General features: G+C 52.4%; 8 protein-coding genes and 1 non-coding gene across 9 annotated transcripts; 6 read left to right on the forward strand and 3 right to left on the reverse strand.

Moving 5' to 3' along the window:
• Positions 1 to 638: 638 nt before the first annotated feature.
• Positions 639 to 1660, reverse strand: CTHT_0064700 (uncharacterized protein; the record flags this gene model as incomplete). Its single annotated transcript, XM_006696711.1, has 2 exons — positions 639 to 966; positions 1026 to 1660. 2 exons carry the CDS (start codon positions 1658 to 1660, stop codon positions 639 to 641), a joined length of 963 nt encoding a protein of 320 aa, XP_006696774.1.
• Positions 1661 to 2938: 1278 nt separating this feature from the next.
• CTHT_0064710 (3-ketoacyl-CoA thiolase-like protein) lies at positions 2939 to 4343 on the forward strand (the record flags this gene model as incomplete). Its single annotated transcript, XM_006696712.1, has 4 exons — positions 2939 to 3003; positions 3057 to 3237; positions 3290 to 3866; positions 3919 to 4343. The coding sequence occupies 4 exons, from the start codon at positions 2939 to 2941 to the stop codon at positions 4341 to 4343; spliced, it is 1248 nt and encodes a 415-aa protein (XP_006696775.1).
• Positions 4344 to 4698: 355 nt separating this feature from the next.
• CTHT_0064720 (uncharacterized protein) lies at positions 4699 to 6216 on the reverse strand (the record flags this gene model as incomplete). The annotated part of the gene is made up of 4 exons (XM_006696713.1): positions 4699 to 4746; positions 4797 to 5624; positions 5714 to 6031; positions 6082 to 6216. The coding sequence occupies 4 exons, from the start codon at positions 6214 to 6216 to the stop codon at positions 4699 to 4701; spliced, it is 1329 nt and encodes a 442-aa protein (XP_006696776.1).
• A 954-nt stretch (positions 6217 to 7170) lies between these two features.
• On the forward strand, positions 7171 to 9762 carry CTHT_0064730 (uncharacterized protein; the record flags this gene model as incomplete). The annotated part of the gene is made up of 2 exons (XM_006696714.1): positions 7171 to 8358; positions 8407 to 9762. The coding sequence occupies 2 exons, from the start codon at positions 7171 to 7173 to the stop codon at positions 9760 to 9762; spliced, it is 2544 nt and encodes an 847-aa protein (XP_006696777.1).
• Positions 9763 to 10472: 710 nt separating this feature from the next.
• CTHT_0064740 (putative sulfate transporter protein) lies at positions 10473 to 12866 on the forward strand (the record flags this gene model as incomplete). The annotated part of the gene is made up of 3 exons (XM_006696715.1): positions 10473 to 10927; positions 10976 to 12008; positions 12162 to 12866. 3 exons carry the CDS (start codon positions 10473 to 10475, stop codon positions 12864 to 12866), a joined length of 2193 nt encoding a protein of 730 aa, XP_006696778.1.
• Positions 12867 to 13171: 305 nt separating this feature from the next.
• Positions 13172 to 14242, forward strand: CTHT_0064750 (uncharacterized protein; the record flags this gene model as incomplete). The annotated part of the gene is made up of 1 exon (XM_006696716.1): positions 13172 to 14242. One exon carries the CDS (start codon positions 13172 to 13174, stop codon positions 14240 to 14242), a length of 1071 nt encoding a protein of 356 aa, XP_006696779.1.
• Positions 14243 to 18080: 3838 nt separating this feature from the next.
• On the forward strand, positions 18081 to 18888 carry CTHT_0064760 (putative cellulose binding protein; the record flags this gene model as incomplete). Its single annotated transcript, XM_006696717.1, has 2 exons — positions 18081 to 18653; positions 18709 to 18888. 2 exons carry the CDS (start codon positions 18081 to 18083, stop codon positions 18886 to 18888), a joined length of 753 nt encoding a protein of 250 aa, XP_006696780.1.
• A 98-nt stretch (positions 18889 to 18986) lies between these two features.
• Positions 18987 to 20832, reverse strand: CTHT_0064770 (uncharacterized protein; the record flags this gene model as incomplete). The annotated part of the gene is made up of 6 exons (XM_006696718.1): positions 18987 to 19137; positions 19189 to 19423; positions 19475 to 19715; positions 19804 to 20074; positions 20124 to 20677; positions 20761 to 20832. The coding sequence occupies 6 exons, from the start codon at positions 20830 to 20832 to the stop codon at positions 18987 to 18989; spliced, it is 1524 nt and encodes a 507-aa protein (XP_006696781.1).
• A 1881-nt stretch (positions 20833 to 22713) lies between these two features.
• Positions 22714 to 22813, forward strand: CTHT_0064780. The gene is made up of 2 exons: positions 22714 to 22749; positions 22778 to 22813. It is a non-coding gene; the product is annotated as a tRNA-Trp (tRNA).
• The last annotated feature ends 58 nt before the right edge of the window (positions 22814 to 22871 follow it).

Genomic DNA, 22871 nt, shown 5'->3' on the forward strand with positions numbered 1-22871 from the left:
GGAATGCCAAGCGTGACATCATGGAGCACGAGGAATTTCACCAGGGGATTCACCGAGTGTAGTGGTTGCCTAACAGTTGTAAGTCGGTGGGATTCGGCCGGTTAAGTCGGCAATTACAGGCAGTTGGTGAGGCTGTCCCTATCGACCACCGAGACTTTTCGCAAGGTTAAGACGAAGAACAGATCAGTGTGTTAAAGTTCAGCATAACCCGCCTCTCGCTACACTTTGGTGTCATTGGAACTCTTGCACGTGGCTCACAATCTGAGGCCGCTCCTTCAGCGCCTGGCTTGAGCCATCTGCCCACTATTCCGCCCCTGGACTTCCTCCTAACACGTCAAATGTTGATATCCATCCACGCATGTACTGGGGCTCCAGATTGGTGGCAATCAACCACAGGCATATCTGACCTAATTGCATATGGAGTGTTGTAGTAAATGGGCAGTTGCAATGGAGCGACGCCCAAAAGGGCACACCAAAATAATATAGAACCGCAAGGCAATGGCGGGTGCGTTCAGCAACATTAGATATTGTATTACCTGACAGCATATTAGTCATAAATATCCGGAACTCTAGTGCCCAAACATTTATCTTAGCCAAACTGCCAGCAAATGTCAGGAATTCTAAGCCTTCGCACCTTATTAAGCCACCAAGGAGACGACGACACCCAGTAGGCCCAATACCCATGCCACACTGAGCCGAGTACCCAGAGACTCAGGATTGACCCCAGCTGCCGGACGTCCCAGGTACCAGTTCCCAATATCTGTAAGTTGCCCATCAGCAGTGAGCATGGCCGCATTAGGGCCGACGTTCGACACGTCACTGCGGAAGGCGCCAAACAGAGAATACCGCTCGACCTCCTCCAGACGGTCCATATACTCGGCCGAGATGTTGTAGAATGCCTGAGTCTCGGCGAGAGAGGCATGTGCGAGATTGTACTCGGTCACCCAGACCGTTTTGTTGGGAAAACTTTTGACTCTGTCAGTCTTTCGGCTGCAAAGAGAAAAGTCAGGACACGGGAGACTTACGTAGCAACATACTCCCCCAGATGACTCGCCAGCCCCTCGAAGTTCCCATACCAATGGACCGTCACAAAGTCATACGTGCAATTCCTGCTCTCTTTTTCCGTGCTCACTAGCTTCCTGCACTCCTCTAGAAAACTTTTCAACCACACCAAGCCCGAAGGCGCACCCGTTGTAGCCGGCAACCCAACCCTAATCCCCATCTCCTGCAGCGGCATCAGATTGCTCACCCACACCTTCGCCGCGTGAGCAGGCTCAATATCACTCCCGCCCCACTCCCACGGCCCATCCGGCTCGTTGAACGACAGCACATTGGTGATGTTAATCCCTTTCTTAACTAGCCCTTTTATCGTCTCCAAGAAAGTGGTGTCACTCGCGTCTTCGGGTGCGCCCCACATCATGGGGACGAACTCGAACTCGGACTGGGAGAAGGACTCGGAGAAGGTCGGCTCGGGCTCGGCTTTGTAGTTGTAGTACCATGTTAGGCAGGATGGCTGGGTGATCCAGATGGTGTCGTCGACACGGGTCGTATCGTTGGGGGTGAAGGCGAGGCCGCGCTTGGGGGAGGCGAGGGGCCCTGCTGCTGCTGAGAGGGACCAGCCCAGAGCCGCCAACGCTACAATGGCTTTGAGGGAGGTCATGATATGGATGGGGGTTGAGTGTGCTGATCGATCCGGTCGAGCGGTGTTTAGGGGCGGACTCGACTTCACACGCAAAAGTGTCAGTGGAGTCGGAAGAAATTGAAGCGAGCGTGATCCACTGGTGCTGTCAACTGGACGATAAACGAAGGGGTCATCGACAGCGTAACTGGAGAAGAAGTCGAAAAAAGCGACGGATTTCGGAGTCTCAACCTGTCAAGCAATGTGGCTGAGGGGACTGCAGCAACATCGTCTCTGAGTTGAAGGGAGACAATGACATCTGCGATTCCGTGATGCTGCGTGCCAATGCTTGGCGTCAGCCTCTACCGAGGCTAAACCATCATTGGTCTAGCGCAGAATGGCCGAGGACGCTAAGCTTTGTCATGCCCAGGACACAATGATTTCCAGAAATTTGGACGGGATTCCTGCCGTCCTCGAGGTACAGACGAACACTGCACCCTAGAACAAATCTGGGGTGGCGTAGATCGTCGATATCAGACCCACAGCCGGGTTGCCAGCTCGGTGATATGACAGGAGGGGCGGCTAACTTTGCGGGGAACTGCATCGTCGCTACGTTTCTTCCAGGCCGATTTGTGGGTTCTAGCGGCCAGCGTTTGCCAGGTAACCGAGGGCTGAGCAGTGGCATCAGCCGGGGGTGGACGTTTCGCGGACATCAAGTCTCTTGTTGGTTTCAGGGCCTCAGCGCTAAGAGTTCATGGTGAAAGATGAGACGAGGAGATTGCAAAAGTGACTTGATGCTCATCCAAAGCGGATGAAAATAGTCAAGGACTTCATCCAAAGAAAGCAGTTGAGCCACTGCAGCAATGGTCACTTACAGCTGGAAATCGATGCCCGCAACTGCCGACAGTGGAGCTGTGGTTGTTGGAAGCTCCACAGCGTGGCAGCAGACTAGCGAATGTCCGGTATGGAAACGGCCCCCGCGTCCAACTGTGTCCTGGAGCCTTGTCCAATGGTGACCCCATGCTTAGTGGGCGGGCCAGTCGTCCCGCGTACAACCGAAACCGCAACTCGGCTCGGGTCACTTTACCCCAAGGATATGGAGGACAGCCACGGTCCCTGACAAAATCCGAAAGATGCCTCGGCAAACCGCTCCCCACCGTTCACAGTGAATTGCAATCGTGCCGTGTATTTGTATTTGCCCCATCTCATTTTTGCTGTCGGCATCATCATCTCCGGCCATCTTGTTTCCAGCGCCATCTTACTGTGATCTTCACCGTCACACGCCTTCGTCTCGTGATACCCATCCCCAAATCAGACACAATGGCCGCCGAGCGTCTTGGTTCCATCCTCAAGCACCTATCACCCAACAGCGCGGTGAGCAAGATGTGTGTCTTTACTTGGGAAACTTGCCATCAACGTTCCGCTAAAACAGCCACAGCACCGCCAAGAACCCCGATGATATTGTCATCACTCTGGCCGTCCGTACCCCGCTGTGCAAGGCCAAGAAGGGCGGCTTCAAGGACACCACTCTTGAGTACATGATCTATGCCCTCCTCAAAGAGGTCCGGGAGCGCAGCAAGCTCGACCCTGCTCTCGTTGAGGATATTGCTCTGGGCAATGTACGTGTCCTACTCGCCTGATATTCTCCAGAGCGCTCACTAACAAATACAGGTCTCCGATGGTAAGGCCTCCTACAAGCTCCGCGCGGCGGCTCTGGCCGCCGGCTTCCCTAACACGACCTCGTGTTACTCCCTCAACCGCTTCTGCTCGTCCGGTCTCAAGGCGGTCGCCGACATCGCGCACGCCATCAGCAACGGCTCGATCGAGATCGGTATCGCCATGGGCGCCGAGAGCATGACCATCGGCGGCGACGCCCTTGAGAAGCCCTTCGACGAGGAGGTCACCAAGCATTCGCAGGAGTCGGTCGACTGCATGCAGCCCATGGGTTGGACGAGCGAGAACGTGGCGCGCGATTTTGGCGTCACCCGTCAGATGATGGACGAGTATGCAGCGGAGAGCTTCCAGCGCGCTGAGAAGGCACAGAAGGCCGGTCTGTTTGATGACGAGATTGTGCCCATCAAGACCAGGATCAAGGATGCCAACGGCCAGTGGCAGGAGGTTACCCTGACCAAGGATGATGGTATTCGCTATGGCACTACTGTTGAGGCCCTCAGCAAAATCCGCTCGGCCTTTCCTCAGTGGGGTCCGACAACTACTGGCGGCAACGCCAGCCAGGTTACTGATGGCGGTAAGCTCCTTATCCTTTTCCCAACATACCGCAATAATCTAATGTATGTCAGCTGCCGCCGTCCTCCTCATGAAGCGCTCGACTGCCATCAAGCTGGGCCAGCCCATCCTCGGTAAGTACGTAGGCTCGACCGTGGCCGGCCTGGCCCCTCGAATTATGGGCATCGGTCCCACTGTTGCCATCCCCAAGCTGCTGGCCCAGCACAACCTCACCCTCAACGACATTGACGTCATCGAGATCAACGAGGCCTTCGCCAGCATGGCAGTCTACTGCCGCGACAAGCTCGGCCTGGACTGGGCCAAGATGAACCCCCGCGGTGGTGCTATTGCCCTAGGTCACCCTCTGGGTGCTACTGGTGCTCGTCAGATCGTTACCGGCTTGAGCGAGTGCCGGAAGACCGGGAAGAAGATTCTGCTCACAAGTATGTGCATTGGTACGGGTATGGGCATGGCAGGGTTGTTTGTGAACGAGCAGTAAATGGTGAGGGGACGGAGAGGGCGATAATAACGACGGATGATGAGCATACATAATGTCTTTTTTTCTCGTTTGCGTATGTCTGGGCCAGCGTCCATGGATTATGGAATAGACCGTTTTTGTCATCACCTTTGAGTTCTAAGCCTCTGGGACTGTAACCAGCCAGTTAGAGAGGAAGTCGCCATTACTCCCATGAGAAAATTACCTAGGCACGTCCAAGCAAATGATGTACAGCGAATCCAATCATGCGTGATACTACAGCTGCTATACCTAGTCGAGCCCATCCCATGCAAGGACATGTCATACATTGTTAAAGTCCAGGTGTTGAACCAACGCCAGGGCACCCTGCCCTATTCAATCATAGTTGTTTAGCTGAAGAGAGCAGCTTTTCGAATGCCGCCGGGGTCTGTCAAAGTTAGCGTCAAGCTCAAATTTTTGATCGGGCGGGGGACCTACATCGGACTTAACGATACCCTGGTTCGACAGATACTTGAGCACACCCTTGATCACCTCCATCTGCTCGTCGGCCGTCAACTCCATAATCGCCAGCTCCATAACATGACTGACCGACGACCGTTTAAACGCAATAAATGTGTGGTAATAGATGTAGGCAAACAAGCCCATGATAAACTGGCAGTCCATACGATCTGTCATGCCACCATGGCCAGGGATCGAGTCGCCAAAGTCTTTGATCTTGAATGTGCGCTTGAGGCCTGAGGCAAAGAAGCCGCCGAAGGGGGCAATCAGCGACGCGAAGCTGGCCCAGAAGAAAGCGTGGAACTGCATCGGAGCGATGGTCACGCTGATGGAGTAGTTGGGGGGGAGGAAAAACAGCTCGGGCGTTGTGTAGGTACGGGGGATGAACACTGGGTTGGGCTCGCACTCAAGGCCGGTGAAGATGTTGGCGCCAAGGTTCGTTGCTGGGCAGATAAAGTACTTGGAGCGCAGCAGCAGGTTGGTCAGGACGATGCCGAAGAGGATGGTCATGATCCAGGCGCCGACGAAGCCCTCGACTGTCTTCTTGGGGGACAGCTTGATCAGCTGGGTGCGACCGAAAGTGATGCCGCAGATGTAGGCGAAGATGTCATTAGTGATGACCAGCGCGGCCGGCAGGAAGAACCAGATCAGGCCCTCGAGCACGTTATTCATGATGAAGTGCGCCTGCACGACGATGAGGAAAAGAGCCATGTGCGTCCAGGCGAACTGAGAGAACTGGAACTTGAGGTGCCCGGCCTTAAGGGAGCCAACGAAGAAGACAAAGCCTGGAGAGTCAGTAGAGTACGGCTACTTCAGACAGGAAACATACCAAAAACGTAAAGCACAAAGCTGATGAAGCGATGGTGCGTCGCTAACGGCAGCAGCACGCGGTCGACCAGAACGATATGCTTCAGATAGTAGATGACGCTCTCGCCATACAAGAAGTACATGGTTGTGGCCAGCCAGTACCAGTTGAGACTCTTGGTCGAGCGCAGGTCGCGGGCCTTGCTCGACAGGTTGGAAATGGAAATGACCTCCTTGAAAGAGACGATCTGAACAGCTGTGATGATGGCCAGCACGTAAACATGACCCATAAAGAGGGCGGCGAAAAAACCACCAATCATGATGAAGGTCCAGAAAGTGCGTGTGATGAAGTTGGCCTTCTTCTTCTCGTACTCGGTCTTGGGGTCCTCGACTTTGGCGGGCTTCGAGAGCTAGGGCCTGTCAGCGACTGCTCCTATATTTTATCCTTGTCAATTCCTACCTCATCGAGGCTCTCGATCGCATCGGCCCGCGACGAACCCTCCTCGCTGGCTTCGCTAAAACTGCCGCGGCGGGCCTCGGATTGGCCATTGTGCTTGTACGGGAACTTGACCCCGCGACGTAGCCTTCCTGTCATGGTGCTGCTAAATTCTTTGGACGTGTACTCTGGGAAGAGTATCGACGCAATATGTCTTGCTCGAGTATCGGAAAAACAGGAGTTGCGGTGGGGTGGTCAACTACAACTTATCTGGCTGAGCTCACAAACGGTCGGAGACGCAAAGACTTGGTTAAACGGTAACGAAGGAGAGCCGGCGCAGATGGGATAAAATGCCTTGGAGAGACCGGCGAGACAACAGGGTCGGAGTGTGCGGTCGAGAGACAGACGCAATGCAGCCGTGGGGTATCTCGCGCCGGCGAACACGCGAAAATATGGCTGGGGGACGGGCACAAGGACAGGCGGATGCGGGTTGGGGCTTCGGGGGTTGAAATTTCGATGGTTTTGAGTCCGACGTCAACTCAGCTTGGCGCCTGTGGGGACGTACCCTGTCTCCAACAGCCTGCCAAGCTAGTCCAGGGCCTGCCGTCAGCAGATGAAACTGAGAGTAGTGAAGGTAGGACAGAATTGGGCCTATCCACCAAATATGAAGATGGATCCTGTCGCTCGGATAACGGTCTCTCATCAGGCCCCGCGAATGATCTAATATTCAATGACAGCAGCACGGTTGCGTGCTCAAGACATGGCTTAGCTTTGTGGCTGTCAGCGGTATCAAGTGCTGCTGGAAATGGTGGAGTAGCACTATCTATCAGCGAATCACATGAAGCAAATTCCGTTGAGTAGACCCCACATCGACTGTGTTAACGACCCGAAATGGCAGAGACCCACACTGGCCCACATCCGGTCCGATCCGCCAAGACATCCCGCCAAGAGCAGGCCAGCCGGTGCAGGGCGTTTCATCCAACGCGGTCTGGCGCGCAAGTCATTAATGGAGGAATAGTGACGCAACTCCGATTTCAACTCAACAACAGCCAGTTCTCGATAATAACCCAATGGCAGTGCCACATCTGGCAACACTTGAAATAGCGGCCGGCCATGGATGAGTACGAGGATGACACATTCAATGAGCTGGACAACTCGATCCTGCAGGAACTCGAAAACAATGCCATCCAGGCGACACAGGCGAAGCTCGCCCAGACCCAAGGACTAGCCCAGTCGCAGTTCCAGTTCTGCCCTCCGCAGGCTCAATTCAGGCCTATCCAACCGATCCAACCCCCCCGACGGCCGCAAAATCAACTGCAGCAACAACACAATGTGTCCGACTATGGTCTTGACGATGACGACTTTGACGATACCATTGTCATCGACGAATCAGCGCGGTTACCCCCACGGACAGCGATTGAGAAGACCATTTCACAAAACCAGCCCCGCCTCGCTGCTGTCGCTGGAGGGACACAACGATGGAACCAACATCTCCCACAGCCGAGGCCGACTTATCCCCCGAGACCCCAATTTCGTCGCTTCCCACAGCAGAGCCCTCAAACATTTTCCTCACCGCGATACCCTCCTGGCTCTTCCCGACCGCAGCCTCACCATCCCCTTCAGCCATCCCAGTTCTCCCGTCCAGCGCCCTTCGTCCCTCGTCCAAGCCCTCCTGTCCGTCCTCCACAGGTAGCTTACCCCTTCCAGCCATCTCAACCTCCCCACGCCGGCAACCAAAATGATCTCATTGCCGAGCTCACAGCGAAGCTCAACGCCCTCGAGCAAGAGCTGATCACCGCCCGAGGCGAGGCATCCATTCTACGATCCAAGTACGACAAAGCCCAAGCCGCGCACGATGCAGAGCTCGCCGCGCTCAAAAAGAAAACGGCTGAGCAATTGGCTAAACAAGAGCGTCTGATCGAGGAGGCACGCGCGGCCGAGAAAATGGCCACCACCGAGCTGCAGTTTGCGCGTCAGGATCTTAGAGAGGAACTGACCCGGACAAAGGCAAGGAGGAAGGATAAGGATGGAGGAGCAGGACCATCAACGCCGAGGAAGAATCGAGCCTGGGGTGTGCCGGATGGATTTGATGATGTGGAGATACTGGGGACGAGCCCAAATAAAGGGCAGGCTAGGAGGAGAGAAGCTGCAGGGGATCGGACACCAACCAAAAAGAGGAAGCGGCCGGTTGTTGATAGCCCGACATTTGTGCTAGAGACGGAGGGGGGAGATGTACAGGTCGTCAAGGCGCCTAAGCCGGCTCCAGTTATGTTAAGTTCTAGGCCCGGGTTGTCGTTTGATGTAAGTTGATACCTACGACTGCGTGGGTGTGCATGGCTGACAGCACAGTTCCTCCGGGTTATCATAGACCACGGTACGGTCCGAGAGCAACCACCTACTTTCGACCTGCTGTCGCGGTTCTCTTTCCCGTCCGACCCGACTCAGTCCTTCTCATCCATCATCTTCCAAAAACTGCCAAAAATTGGCGATTCGCATGATCCATTGCGGCTATTGGCCGACTTTGTCGAGCTGATTATTGACCTGTGGCAACGCTGCCTGTCGGAGCGATATCATACTCCGATCTACTACTTGGCTTCACTCGCTCTCTACACCCTATTACTGAACACAGAGAGCGTCGCGCCGCATATTATTTCGTCGCTGATCCCAGTTTGTGCGACCACTTGTCGGCTGGTGGCTCTCCCCCGGCTGAATAGTGTTGATGGGAACTTGGCTGAGCATCCTGACCCAGCAGTGCGCCAGCTGCTTTCTGAGATTGATGTCGGACAGTGCTTGTCACTGCTGCATCTCGCTGCTCTAGGCTGCCTATCCCCACCAGTGGATGACGGTGACAACACGCAGCAACCTAAAACTTCTACTCAAACCCAGTTTTGGCGGACCATGGAGCTTGACTTTGTGCTCCTGATGTTGTCGCCTAAGCACCCTGAGACTGAATGGTTGCAAATGCTAAACCTGCTGTGGACATCCGTCACTCCGGACAGCCTAGGCCCCATCCCGTCTTTTGCGACGGACCAGTCGGCGGGCAGTGAGCGACCAGGAGATATCCACACAACCACTGGCATCGCTGCCATGGTCATTGACTGTGTCTCGTCTTTCTTGTGCGAGCCACCTCTGTGGGCTACGCCTGGCACAATTAAGGACGCAGGGGTACGGATTGCTGCGGTTCAGACCCTGACGATGTTTGCTACCAGCCCATTCGGAGCAATGCAGCTCGCTATGAGCGACGTTGCAATCCCCCGTTTAGTAACTGTCCTTTCCTGGGCAATTGACCGGCTCTACGACATGGATGTGGAGTTCCCCCTACGCCCCGAGAAGAGGCCTTTGTTTGATAAAGACGAAATGCAGCATGATTGTCCCAAACCATCCGAAGCTGATGACAACGAAGAGAGTCACGAACCAGATCCAATGACCCTCTTCTGCCGACTCATCGCCGAAACCACCAAACTGCTGCACTACCTCGCAACTGACTCACGCACGGCCAACGTGGCTAACCTGGCGGGCAAGCTGGCGGCATCGTATGGCGGATCACAGCGGCATTTGATCAGTTTGGCACGGCTTAATTTTGCTGAGGAAGATTTGATCTTTGAGGCGGGGATCGATGCAGAAACGATTGAGCTTGCACATGATTTGATCGAGTTGGCGGTTACGCCGGATGAGGGGAGGGAGGTTGTTGAGGTTTTCGGCTAATCGAGTTATTGAGCTAAGGCCCTGGGAATGTTGTTGTGGCTGCCATGATGGTGCAGACGTAATGCTTGGACGGTGTGGTAATGTGCAACTCCGGTATGGATAGGATTTACGAGTAAATGATACCTGATACCCTAGGTACTCACTATGTTTTGCAAAACCGAATTAACCTTCTCAGAATCAATTGATCTTTTTCTTTCACCTCTCTTCTCGTCCTTCCCATGCAACCCGTCGACTGGCAAACCTTCTTCGTGAAGGTTGCCCACGCAGTGAATCTAACGCGGCTCTGACCAACAGAAACCCTTCCCCACCACCCTGATTGGCCACCCGCCCACTTTAGCAAGATCACGTGCAACGCAGAACCAGCGATCCAGGCATTTGCCAAGCCTTGATATGTGACAATGCCCCGCCATCCGATCTCAAGTAATTCCCACTGAAAAGTCGACAGGACCTCGCTTCTTGACCGACCAAGCTTTCTTTTGTCTTTTCTAGACTGCATGCATCTCGACTTAGGGAGCCGTCCCCTCGATGGCTTTCAATTGCGACGGAAGAGCGCAGCTTCACTCTGTGGCACTGCAGTTGGTCGATTGTACTCCAGCGCCGTGTTGAACGGCCAACATCTACTTACAATCCCAACTCTTACACCTCATCGTCATCATCATCGATACCATTCCCGTTGTTTCTGATCGATGTCACTTGATCACCAACCCACCATGACTTCCAATTCGAATTCCAGTTCCGGTCGCGACCATGCCCCCCTGCACCCGAGCCATCTCCGACAAGCCTTTACTCCGTCATCCTACGGCTCGACGGACGACTCTTCCTCGACTCGCAGCGCACCTTCACTCCACAGCCGCGCCGGGCCCAGCACCGAGCGCCCTACCGAAGCAACTGCTCTGCTAGAGTCAGCACTCAACTTCCGTGAGCCGCCTCACGAAGGCCCATGTTACCATGGCGTGTTCTCGCCTCGGCCCACGAGTCCTGTCAACAGTGTCCAGGGAGACCTGTCTACTCCGTCGGGTGACGAAGAACCTGATGGAACCATGACCCTGGGGCAGAGGAAAACGAAGAGCTGGAGGACGAAAATTGCCGCCAAGATCAAAAGCAAGAAGATCAGCAGCTCAAGGAGACTCGCGCAACGATATGGGGTGGAGGATTCCGCCTGGATGTGAGTCCCCTTGTTCTTCAGGGACATATTCCCCCGCTAACGAAACAGGTACCTATCCTACTACATGCCCGTCCTCAATTGGGCTCGCGAGTACTCCTGGTCCTACTTCAAAGGCGACTTTGTTGCCGCGCTTACGGTCGCGGGGATGTATGTTCCCATGGCGCTATCCTTAGCGGACAACCTCGCCCATGTCCCACCGATCAACGGCCTCTACTCCTTCGTATTCAACCCTCTTATCTACGCTTTGCTGGGCAGCTCCCCATCTATGATTGTTGGCCCCGAGGCCGCGGGATCTTTGCTCGTCGGTACGGTCATTAAGGGAGCTGTGGACCGCAATGGCGGGGATCATGATGCGATGCTGCATGCCAAGTTGTGCGGCATTGTGTCTGGTATTGCTGGCGCGATGGTCTTTATTGCAGGCCTGGCTCGCCTCGGGTTCCTGGACAGCGTCCTCTCCCGTCCCTTCCTCCGCGGTTTCATCAGCGCAATCGGCATCGTCATCGCCGTCGACCAGCTCATTCCCGAGCTGGGGCTCAGCATCCTTGCAGACCAGGAGCATGTCGGACACAGTAGTAGTGTCGACAAGGTGACGTTTATTTTCCGAAATCTGCACAACGTGCATACTCTTAGCTTCGCCGTCGCGGCAACGAGCTTTGTCGTCATTATGGTCTGTCGCGAGATTAAGCGTCGCTTGCAGCCAAGGTATCCTGGAGTGGCGTACATTCCGGATCGGTTCCTTGTCGTTGTTTTATCTGCCTTTCTAGCGTACCAGTTCAAGTGGGACACGGCAGGTGTTGCCGTACTCGGGAAGGTTGAGGCAGCAAGTGGGCATGTGTTCAAGTTCCGTTGGCCGTTGCAGCCGGCTAACCTGCAATACATCCGTGACTCGATGAGCACATCCTTCTTGATTGCGTTGTTGGGGTTCTTCGAGTCATCTGTTGCGGCCAAGAGCTTGGGCGGGGAAGGGTTCGCCGGGATTCAGTTAAGTCCGAATCGGGAGTTGGTCGCGCTGGGAGCAGCGAATCTTGTGGGCGGGTGCTTTGCCAGTTTGCCCGCTTTTGGGGGGTATGGTAGGAGTAAGGTAAATAAATCAACGGGAGGGAGGACGCCGATGACCTCTATCATTTTGAGTGGGCTTACGCTCTTTACGATCTTGTTTTTGTTGCCTTACCTTTACTACCTACCGGTAAGCCTCATAACCTCCAGAGACAATGGACACAGCTAACTGCCTCAGAAACCCGTCCTCTCGTCGCTCATCAGTGTCGTCGCCTGGTCCCTTATCGAAGAATGCCCGTACGACATCCACTTCTTCCTCAAGATCCGCGCTTGGAAAGAACTCGGCCTTATGGCTATCATCCTGCTTACTACCATCTTCTTTTCTCTCACTGCCGGCATGGCCATTGGTGTTGGCTTGTCCTTGTTGCAAGTCATTCGCCATGCGACACGCCCCCGCATACAGATCCTCGGCCGGATTCCTGGTACCGACCGATTTGAGAACGCTGAGGCGAACCCTGACCGGCTAGAGTTTATTGAGGGGTGTCTCATTGTGAAGATTCCAGAACCACTGACCTTCGCAAACACGGGCGAGCTTAAAACGCGTCTGCGCAGGCTAGAGCGCTATGGCACCAGTCTGGCTCATCCTGCTCTGCCTAGGTTGAGGAGAGAAGACTGGAATAGGAATATCATCTTCGATATTCATGGGGTTACGTCATTGGATGGAAGTGGTGTACAAGTGTTGGAAGAAATTGTGAGAGGGTACAGGGAGAGAAGAGTAAGGGTCATTTTTAGTCGGGGACCGGGGCCCGACTCGAAGGTTGGGAGGCTGCTCAGGAGGAGTGGTATCGTTGAGCTGGTTGGAGAGCACCACTTCGTGAACGATGTGCACGAAGCTTTGAAGTTGACTGAAGCCGAGGAGATGGGTAGGGCTGACAGGGCATAGGACCACCTTTCACCCTACGATTACGACGACTCCTGGGACGATGACACGTGTATCATACCTTTTTCTAGACCGATGATAGATTTTGATAGAGGACATCCCTGTTCATCACATTGTGATTAGACATTCAGGAGGAGGCTGAGCTTCCGCCGAGACCTCTGAGCCCTAACCCTCTCCAAACAGGGCATGCTCTGCGACACAGCCCCTTCTACTTAACCCCTCTCTACTAACTGGGACCTGCTTACAGCTCATTCAGCTTCAGCTTCAGCTTCACATTCCTCACACAACATCCCATTACTTAAATCGACATGTCAACGCCTTCACTGACCCGACGCGACCGCATCCTCGGCGCCCTCCTAGGGGTCCACGCCGGCGACTCTCTCGGCGCAACCCTCGAGTTCCAGGGCTGGTGGAACATCCACTGCATGTTCCCCAACGGCCTACGCGACATCATCGGCGGAGGGCATTTCTCCTGGCCCGCGGGGCACGCAACCGACGACACCGACTTAACGCGGGCAGTCCTCCTCGCATATCGAGACGTCGCACGGGCCAAGAAAAAGGGGAAAGAAAATGATGTGGTGAAGATCGCGGCGGAATATATGCTTGATTGGCTTGACGGGCGGGACTGGCCTGGTCGGGCGAAGGGATCAAGACCGTGTGATGTGGGCGGGGCAACGGTCGAGGGGTTGGAGAGGTATAGACAGACCAGGGACCCGGCTGCAGCCGGAGCAGGGGAAGGCAGAGCGGGGAACGGGTCGTTGATGAGATGCATTCCGACGGGGCTGTTCCAGAGGGAGTGGGGAAGCCTGTGGGATGAGAGTGTTGCCATTTCAGCGGTCACGCATGATGATTTGGTGTGTACTTTCTCGTGTGCGGTGTATAATACTGTTGTGGCGGCGCTGGTGGAGGGAAAGAGTGTTGAGGAGGCGTTTCAGGCTGGGATTGGAGCGGTTAGATATACAGAGAGGCTGGCGGGGAAGGAGGAGGATCCGGTGTTCAGGCTGAAGAAGGAAAGGGCGATCAAGAAGGTTGAGCAGGCGTTGGTTACGGGGAGGACGCTCATTAAGGTGGACGATCTGGCGAGAAACGGCCCGGATGGGGCAAAAAATGTGAAGAAGGCGCTGCCATTGGCGGCGAAGGGGTTTGTTTTGGAGTCGTTGACAATCGCGATTGCGGCCCTATTTGACGAAAGGTCGTTGGAGGAGATCCTGGTTGATGTGGTGAGATTCGGGGGAGACTCCGATACGAATGGAGCGATTGCAGGGGGCTTGTTAGGCGCAAGGGATGGCGTCGATGCGATTCCAGTGAGATGGAGGGAGAAGTTGCAGTTTCGGGAGGAGTTCGAGAAGGTAGTTGACGAGATACTGAGTGTGGAGTGATGTTTCGGTTAATTCCGAAGTTCTTTTCGGTGTAGTTCTCACCTCCTGGAGTTGGAGGGATTCTCGCACAGACAATTTTTTCTCACTTGCCGTCTTTGATCAACATTCAAGCCCACTTCTGCATATACAGTCTATTTTCTGCCACATCTTAGGATTTCGGTCTCCTTGGCCTGCCGTTTTGATGACCTTGCCGAGTCTCGCCAACGGTAACGAGTACCAAGCCGATCAGTACATTTTCTAGAGATGAATTCTTGACCTTTAGGTTTTCCCAACTTGAATTACATAAAACCATTGTCATTCCAGGCCCTCATGAGCATCTCGGCGTTCTCCCATCATTAACGTGGACTTAGGGGGATAGGAAGTAGTGTGCCATAGGCGAGGGAGGAAATCTCATGGCCGAAAGACCCCAGGGATGTGGATCTCCAGACTTGACACCGAGTCCTCAGAGTTGGAGCCTGGCTGATCAGCGATTGACACCATACATGTGATGCAAAACTCATATCCTAAGATTAGTGTACTAACTTCATCTTTAATATGTACCCTCATAATGCGCTTTCAACATTATTTCCAGGAAGTTGCCAGCTTGGGCTCAAAATTTCATACATTGCACGAAAACTTATACCTCAATCGTATCTAGTATGAAGTTCGGGTCGAAATTTTCTGTTGAGTTCAGACATGCAAACTTCTCACTTTGAAACTACAATAAGTTTGAAGTAGTGCTCTGAACCTCAGGGTGTGTGAAATTGGCCAACAGCTTGAATTTCTTGGGCCAGTCCTATGTATTCATCCAGAAATGGAAAGATGCGTCGCAAAATCCCACACAGCATTAGTTTCTGAATCCTGCCTAGGATTCTTCGATATCTACACAGTCTAAAGATAAGCAGATACATATCAAGGCGTCTGCTCTGATAGGCAGGAGCTAGACCAATATCCTTTCTTAAACCTTACTTTGACTTCCTTCGTGTGTGGGGGATCGGTGAAGCGCCGTTGACGCTGAAGTGCTGTGCTTGTCATGAGACAGTTTCTCGCTCGGGATACTCTCTAAACCCTCTACGTCAAAGGAGGACGCGCTTCAATGACGCTCAGATCGGAGCAATGGCCAGAAGCTAATGTAGATGAACAATCGCGATGCTAGAGTCACAATACAAAAGGTGTACCATAGAAGTTCTAACGTCAATGCTGACGAGAGGTCAGCCAGGGGGTATAAGACGATGACCGCTCATCCCTCTGCATAGTAATATCCGCATCCTCCATCGACACCTAACACGCGGGATCATCTATCAAGCGAATTATAATGCGTTCCCTTGGACTCCTTCTGCCAGGCATTGCCAGCGCGGCCGCGCTGATCCGCCCTGCCATCTGTTTTGAGTGTCCTGCTGGCCATGCTTACGTTAATGTCAACGCTACTGGCACCATCTTCGACGTCGCTTTCAACCAATAAATCGTGACGGATGGTCCAGGCACCACCATGGCCGATAGCCGCAAGAACTGCCGCTTCAATATCAACTTGTTACAAAGCCACACCTGAATCAGCTTGAAAGATTTAACTCTCGCCCTCCCTTGGACTCAGACATCGAGGTTAGCCTCATATGTGACAGCTTGGACTGTCACATTTATTAAGTTGAGGAAAGCAAGGCTGTGGTTGAGTTCGTCACGTTATTGTCTCTGAGTGAGCCAGAGCGAATCCCCATATCCCTCCTAGCTCTGCTCTTTACCCATAAAGACAAAGCATACGACGTGATTTCGGTATGGTCCGAGTACTGTATACTTGTCCGTAAAAAAGAAACGGGTGTTGATGACATGTACTGACTGCTCCATGGTGAAATGAGAAGATTCTATTGAGGAAAATGATCCCGCTGCATCACACAGAAGCGACAATATTCAGTTGCATTAGAAGATTTTTGCCACAGCCTCTAAACGACCTATCAAATTGGCGAGCTCTGCTGACAGATGTTGTCAAACTAACAAATGACAGTGTTGCAGGACTTCATAAACACAGCCAGGAAGGAACAATTAATCATCACTACTACATTTGGATCAGAAATTATCATTCTGTAACTGTGACTTTAACTGTAACTTTGATTGTAACTGCCCTCTTTGCCGCCTAATATAAAGTTGTCTTCAATTCTCGAGATCAGTAAGATAATGTCAATTTACAGGTGATAATTCTTTATAAAATAAATCAATATTTTCAATCCACCTTTTCATCTAAGTTTAGATACGATTTTCTTCGTAATCTGTTTTACTAGGAATTGTCATAGTTATAGACTTCAGATCCGAAGAGATAGTGCAATATAGCCGCAAGGGTGCTGAGATGAACCCCCGTCTTCACACCAAACACAATCCCCGTAGCTGTATCATGCACCCATGGCGGGAATATGGAATGGGAATGCATCCTAAGCAGGATATATCGGAACATTTGAGGTGTTGCGTATTGTAGTATAGAAAGTAGAGTACGTACGTTGGTGAGAAGCTCCACGTCGTCTCAGCATAGAGAACCAAAGAACTGTGCAAGTCGGTAAGGTTGCGATATGTTAACGGAATCAATTATCAACCACGGGATTGTGCACAAGTAAGCGAGAACACTTTACACTCGATCACCCAGAGGTTCTCAGGCAGAGATGTGCCTAGCGTATGCGCTAATTTGGTGATACAGAGATGCAGTTGACGTTATGGAGAATTTCACTAGTATCTTTAAGGTTCGTTCACTGATTCCAGGAACTTGGCGTTATGGAGTATTACTCGAGTGCCTAAGGAAGGCCCTCAAAATGGCACCCTTGAAGGTTCAAAAAATATTCCAACAAATCGATGTCCTAAACTTTTTGGAGACTACTTTTAGAAGCTAACGAGTCAATGCCGTTGAAAGTTAAATAGTTATGCTATCAAAAAGAAACATCTAGACTATGAATGAGCAACTAGAGGTCCGATTGAAAACAAGAGCAGGCATAGCAAGCTAGGCAGCATAAGCGAAAGCCTTTTCATTACCTTAAGTCGAAACATTTCCCCATATTTCCTGTCTACTAGAATGCGTTAGGCTATGGGCTAACATCCCAATATCTGAGTTTTGGACTGAGAGTCATCCGTCATCATGACAGCCAATGTAAATCAGAGTAAATGATCGATTATGATAATTCCACTGTCGAGTTTTCAATTTATTGCTCAAATATTTCTTGTATGGCTTTTGCTTCCCTGATGCCGGACGCTGCATTTAGGCAAAACAACTGCCCCGCATATCTGTTGACAAGCACGGTACGAGATTAACCAGTGACACACTCTCGGTATGTGCTATGCGGGTAAAGATGGTGATATCCAGAATATACAGGGATCAGTGGTCTCTCCAAGTGACATTTGGCAGGATATGCATCATATACCTCCAGTCAGTACCTGGAGTGTTCTACCGCTGTGTTATGGCAGACGGCATTTGCAAATTTGGGTTTTCGATATCCAGATACCCTTTTTTTTTCTGCTTATGTTTGTTTTCCTTTCAAACAAGCACCAACCGATCGTTCCAATTTAATCGTTGGATCCTCTTCAACAATTTACTACCATGGAGCATGTGCCCGCTATTATCACAGTAACGAGCTAGAAGTGATATATGGCGATGGGTGGGACTGAAAAGCAGGGCCTTCAAACTATTCGCCGGGGAAAGCAGATTATATTGCTATTCGTTAGGCAACATTCCATTCGCTGTCTCTTGTGTCATTGGGCAGGGTTATCCTCGAAAGGCAGATCATCCACATCACCCTCGGAGACTCCGTTTGCCCGAGACTGATCATGGTAAAAGGCTCTGCGCCGATAAACATATAAGAGGACACGCTAATCACTGGCCCATGAAACGATGATCCTCAGAAGCTTGACTCAACAGCCCCAGGTCCCATATAACTCTACAATTCCTGAAGCCAACGCGATGAAGATCACCACTCTCACCTTCCCTGTCCTCGCCAGCCTTGCTAGAGCCAGCCCTGTCGAGCCGCGACAGTCTTGCCCGCAGGTTCACATCTTCGGCGCGCGCGAGACAACCGTTTCGCAAGCCAACGGCTACGGCACAACTGCGGGGCTCGTCAACATGGTTAAGCAAGCCTTCCCTGGGGCGACCAGCGAAGCCATCGTTTACCCGGCCTGTGGCGGACAAGCGTCATGTGGCGGAATTAGCTACGACCAGTCACAATGGCAGGGCGCTGAGGCTGTTGTCAGGGCTGTGACGGACTTCAACCGGCGGTGCCCTGACACGAAGATTGTGCTCATCGGCTACTCGCAAGGCGGGCAGATCTTTGACAATGCGCTGTGTGGAGGTGCTGGGTCGACATTGTCTGGCTCAGCGCTGCAGGCTGTTAAGGCGGCTATTCTCATGGGTGACCCGCGTTATGTCGCTGGGTTGTCGTACAATGTTGGAACTTGCCAGGCTCAAGGGGTAAGTCATGCCGTCTTTCAAGATAAACACGGACAAGGGTAACTAACAGATGCAGTTCGCTGCTCGCCCACGTGGCTTCCAGTGCTCGCCAGCAGACCCATCCATCATCCAGTCGTACTGCGACTCGACCGATCCGTACTGCTGCAACGGCTACGACGCCAACTCGCATCAGCAATACGTCAATAAGTACGGCCAGCAAGCTTTAGAGTTCATTAAGAGGAAGTTGAATGCCTGAGGTATACATAACGCCTTGTACAAAAGGATCGTTCATCTCATGGATATCCCTGAAGCATATACTACATGAAAGTCATCAAGTCATTCTCATCTCCTCTGTTAAAGTGTGCTCGACGCCATGTACACCCTAAGCTGCTCATACGCCTGCTTATACTCCCTTTCAATAACCTGAGCATGCTTCTTGGAGCGTGGAGTGATCGAACACTCAAAGGGGAGAGGAGTAGAGTTGAAACCCTCAGAGTAGGCAAAGCTGTGATTGTCAGCCTGGTTCATCCCTGAGAGAGAAGAAAGGTAGACTTACATATCGACATCAATTTTCTCCCCCTTCTCATTGACAGCAGGCTTGATGTTAAAACCCCAGAGGATACGAGCAGTGTTGATCAAAACAGAATTTGTGCCGAGGTGCATGCCGGGACAGATGCGGCGGCCCCAGCCAAAGGCGCTGTGGCCCAGGTTACCAGGGTACTTGCGCTGCTCGAGAAAGCGCTCGGGACGGAACTCGTGCGGCTCGGGGAAGTCCTTCTCGTTGAGGTGGACTACAAACGTCAGCATTGTCTTTGGCACGTGAAGCCAGCAATGGGACTTACTGCTCCATAGAGGGGCAATGATCGTGCTGCCCTTAGGGATGAACCAGCCACGATAATAGTCGTCGGCGGTGCTAGCATGGGGAGTGCCACCCAAAACAGCAACGGGCCGCCACCTCAGGGTCTCAGCGACGATGGCCCGGATGTAAGGCAGGTTTCTGAGATCGTCGAACGTGGGTAGCCTGTCGGGGCCAACAACCAGATCAAGTTCTTCCTGAGCCTTGGGAATAAATCTGTGGCCAAACTTGACGCATGCAAGCAAAAAGCTAGCCAAAGAACCAGCGGACTGAGAGCGTTAGCTCAAGTCAGTGCCAACATCTAGGATGACCTACCGTCTCAACACCAGCACCAAATGGCGACCCGGCAGTGTAAGCAATCTCAAGATCTGTCATGCCCAGATTCTTCTGCTCATCCAAAAGATGCTTGGCGAAGCAATCCGGCAGCTTTCCAGCAGTCAGCCGCTTCTTAACATCCTCCATCAAGCCGGTATACATCTCGATATCCTTCCTGCGCTGCTCAAGGACCTCCCGCTTCCATGGCGCAAGGAAGCTCGGGACGTGTTTGAGCAGGGGGTACCGTTCGACGGCATATTTGCCTGGAATACTGCGAAAAATTAGCCAGTTATTAGTGGGTGCGTTTGAGGAGGACCTACTTAACAAGAGTGAGCCGGGTCATCGACTCAGCGTTCATGCGGACGACCTTGTCAGTCTTGACGTCCTCCACTCGCCTGCCATAAGTTACAGTAACAATAACGGAAGCCGCATAACGCTCTAGATGCTCTCGGAAGTTCTTTGGGTCGTGGAGCAGGTCTTGCATAAGCACCTTCGACTCCAGACTTTGAATCGGACGGTACATCTCGCTTTGGCGCTGCATGAACCCGCTGTGCAGGAGCTTCCTCCAGCGCCTCCAGAAGGGAGAGTACGGCGCCATCAGACCGCGTAGGCCACCAGAGAGTAGCTCACTGCCCATGATGAAGCGGGGGCGTGAGGAGAATATGGCGCCGCGCTTCTCAAGGAGGTCCCAGGCCGCCTGGGCCGAACCCAAGACCACTGTCGGCGTTGGGCCCATCTGCAGATACACGACATCTCCATACTGCTGATGCAGTTCCTTGAACCACAGCCATGGCTTCTTGATACCGGTTTTGATGGATTTTGGTCCTGGTGGGAGTTCGTTGCGATGGGCCCACAGTCTCCATTGTTGACGTAGCTGGATTCAGGGGTAAGAGGTTAGGGTTAACGCAGAGTTGCGCGTTGGCGGGGTAACGAGAATCAAAAACCGGAGAAACTTACCCGGGGTAAGTCCAGTGCGAGATATGTGAGGGCAATAGCAAGCCCTAAACTGATCAAGATCTCACTCAACATGGTGGCGACACAACCCATGACATACACACACAAACACGAGAATTTCTCGCCGATGAGGCCAAGTCACCGGGGGAGTGGTAACGCCTCCCAGCCAACAACGGCACGGGCTGGGCTTCGCTAAAAATAAGAACTCTCCGGGGCCGGTGACATCTCCAACTGCCGCAGCGTGCCGCAAGCCCAGCTTCGCTCGATGTGTTCTTGGCAAATCTCTAATCTCTGCCGTTGGGCTCTCTCCGCACTAGGATCACCAGACATTCCCGGGTGCCGGGTACTGGAGCCCGATTAGCGCCGTTCGGCAATCTCTGAGATTCGCCGGCGCCGCAGCAGCTGACCACTCTGCTTGTGCCATGATCGTTGTTGCAGCATCATAATGCAGGAGGAGGATTGACGGCTTTGGTTTCGCAGCGCTGCAAGTGGCGGTGTTAGTCGAGACTTACACAGGCATCAGCCAAGGGTCAAGTGATGTGGCACACAGGTGCTGGGGACTTAATTCCACGATAAACTCTTAGAATATTCAAGCTCAAAACTATAGCCTTTAAGCTAAGTCCGTGGGGCCCTCCCCGGCATCTCAATCCTCACTCCGCAATATAGGCACTTGGCCTCACTGGTCCCGACAAATGTTTAATCTTCACTGACCCCACCGCCTAACCAGTCAGAGACGACCACACTCAGCGCCAACCGCATGTTCACACTGAATAAGGCAAGCTTTTGGTTTACTATCATCTTCTTGAATCCCTGGGATGAGCAGTTACATTTTCGCAGGAAAAGCACTTCACTATCTCTGGCGTTGGCCGGGTTCAGGATTGCAGCCATGCTTGGATATCCGGCCAGAACGGGCACGAGGAGGCTTCGTTTTGTGGAAACTCCTAAGTCGCAGAGTCAGCTCTCCAACAGCCTCTCGCTCGTGGGCAGACAGGATAGGAGTGCTGACTCGGGAGGAGTTGGCAAACTCTCGTTGCAATTGCGTACTCTCGCTTAGGATGGATGAATGAATTTAATTTCATCGACCGGCTCCACCCTTGTGAGTGCCAAGTCGTGTTCGCGGCCACGACGAGCAAAAGTTACATTATTAGACTATGTACATGTTGAGCCTCTCTTCGAAGGCATGGTCAGCTTCATTCTGCCATGGGTCTGCGAAGTTGCCAAGGGCAACATTTCCCGATAAACGGGACTCCTGAACAGCTGAGTGAAAAGCTGCCAATTCCTGAAATGTTCGACGAACTCTCAATGGCTGCTGCCAAGTACGGGGTCCTCAGTCTCGCTCAGGTCATGATAGTCAGATACGGCTGAAAAGGGCATCAGTTTGGTCATCCATTTGAGAAACTGGCTGATTGGCTATGTTCTGGTGTGACTCGAGCTTCAATGTGCATGTCCGCTCACCTTCTCAAATGCAAGTCTGCCTCAATGTAGCAGCATACCTAGATGGCCTTTAAATGCTTGACAACGGGAATAATATCCTAGTGCTTCTGGCCGTCCAGAGGAAAGAAAATCATATGCTGATAAATCATCTTCAGATTCTGGACAAAATAAAGCTATGAAATCAGTGTTTAGAAAGGATCATGCTAGTTTGGTTGTTGAGGACACATCTGTGTGCTACATTGGCCGCATCTGAAAAAGACAATCTGATGAAGTTGGCAACGAAGACATGATGGTTGCACAAGAGAATGTTGCATCACTCTCCTTTGTTCACTGTAAAACCTGTACAACGAGCGATTTTTTTGACAAATACTGTTTACGTTGAATTGATGCAGGTCTGCTTCGCGAGAATGTTGTTTCAACTTAGAGCATCTGTTCAACACAACATGGAATATGAACATCTAAGTCAAGTGTGCGCGTTTGCTATGATGTGGGGTAGGGAATTGCAATTCCCAACAAATGGAAGGCCCGCTGGCGCAACGGTAGCGCGTTTGACTCCAGTTTCCGATTCTTACCGGAAACTCGAGGAATCAAAAGGTTATCCGTTCAAATCGGGTGCGGGTCAACACTTTTTACTGACCTTCCTGCAATCACATCAGTAACATGCTGTATTTTTGTTGCCA

The sequence above is a fragment of the Thermochaetoides thermophila genome (genome assembly GCF_000221225.1).
Source record: "Thermochaetoides thermophila DSM 1495 unplaced genomic scaffold scf7180000011822, whole genome shotgun sequence".
Classification (NCBI taxonomy): domain Eukaryota; kingdom Fungi; phylum Ascomycota; class Sordariomycetes; order Sordariales; family Chaetomiaceae; genus Thermochaetoides; species Thermochaetoides thermophila.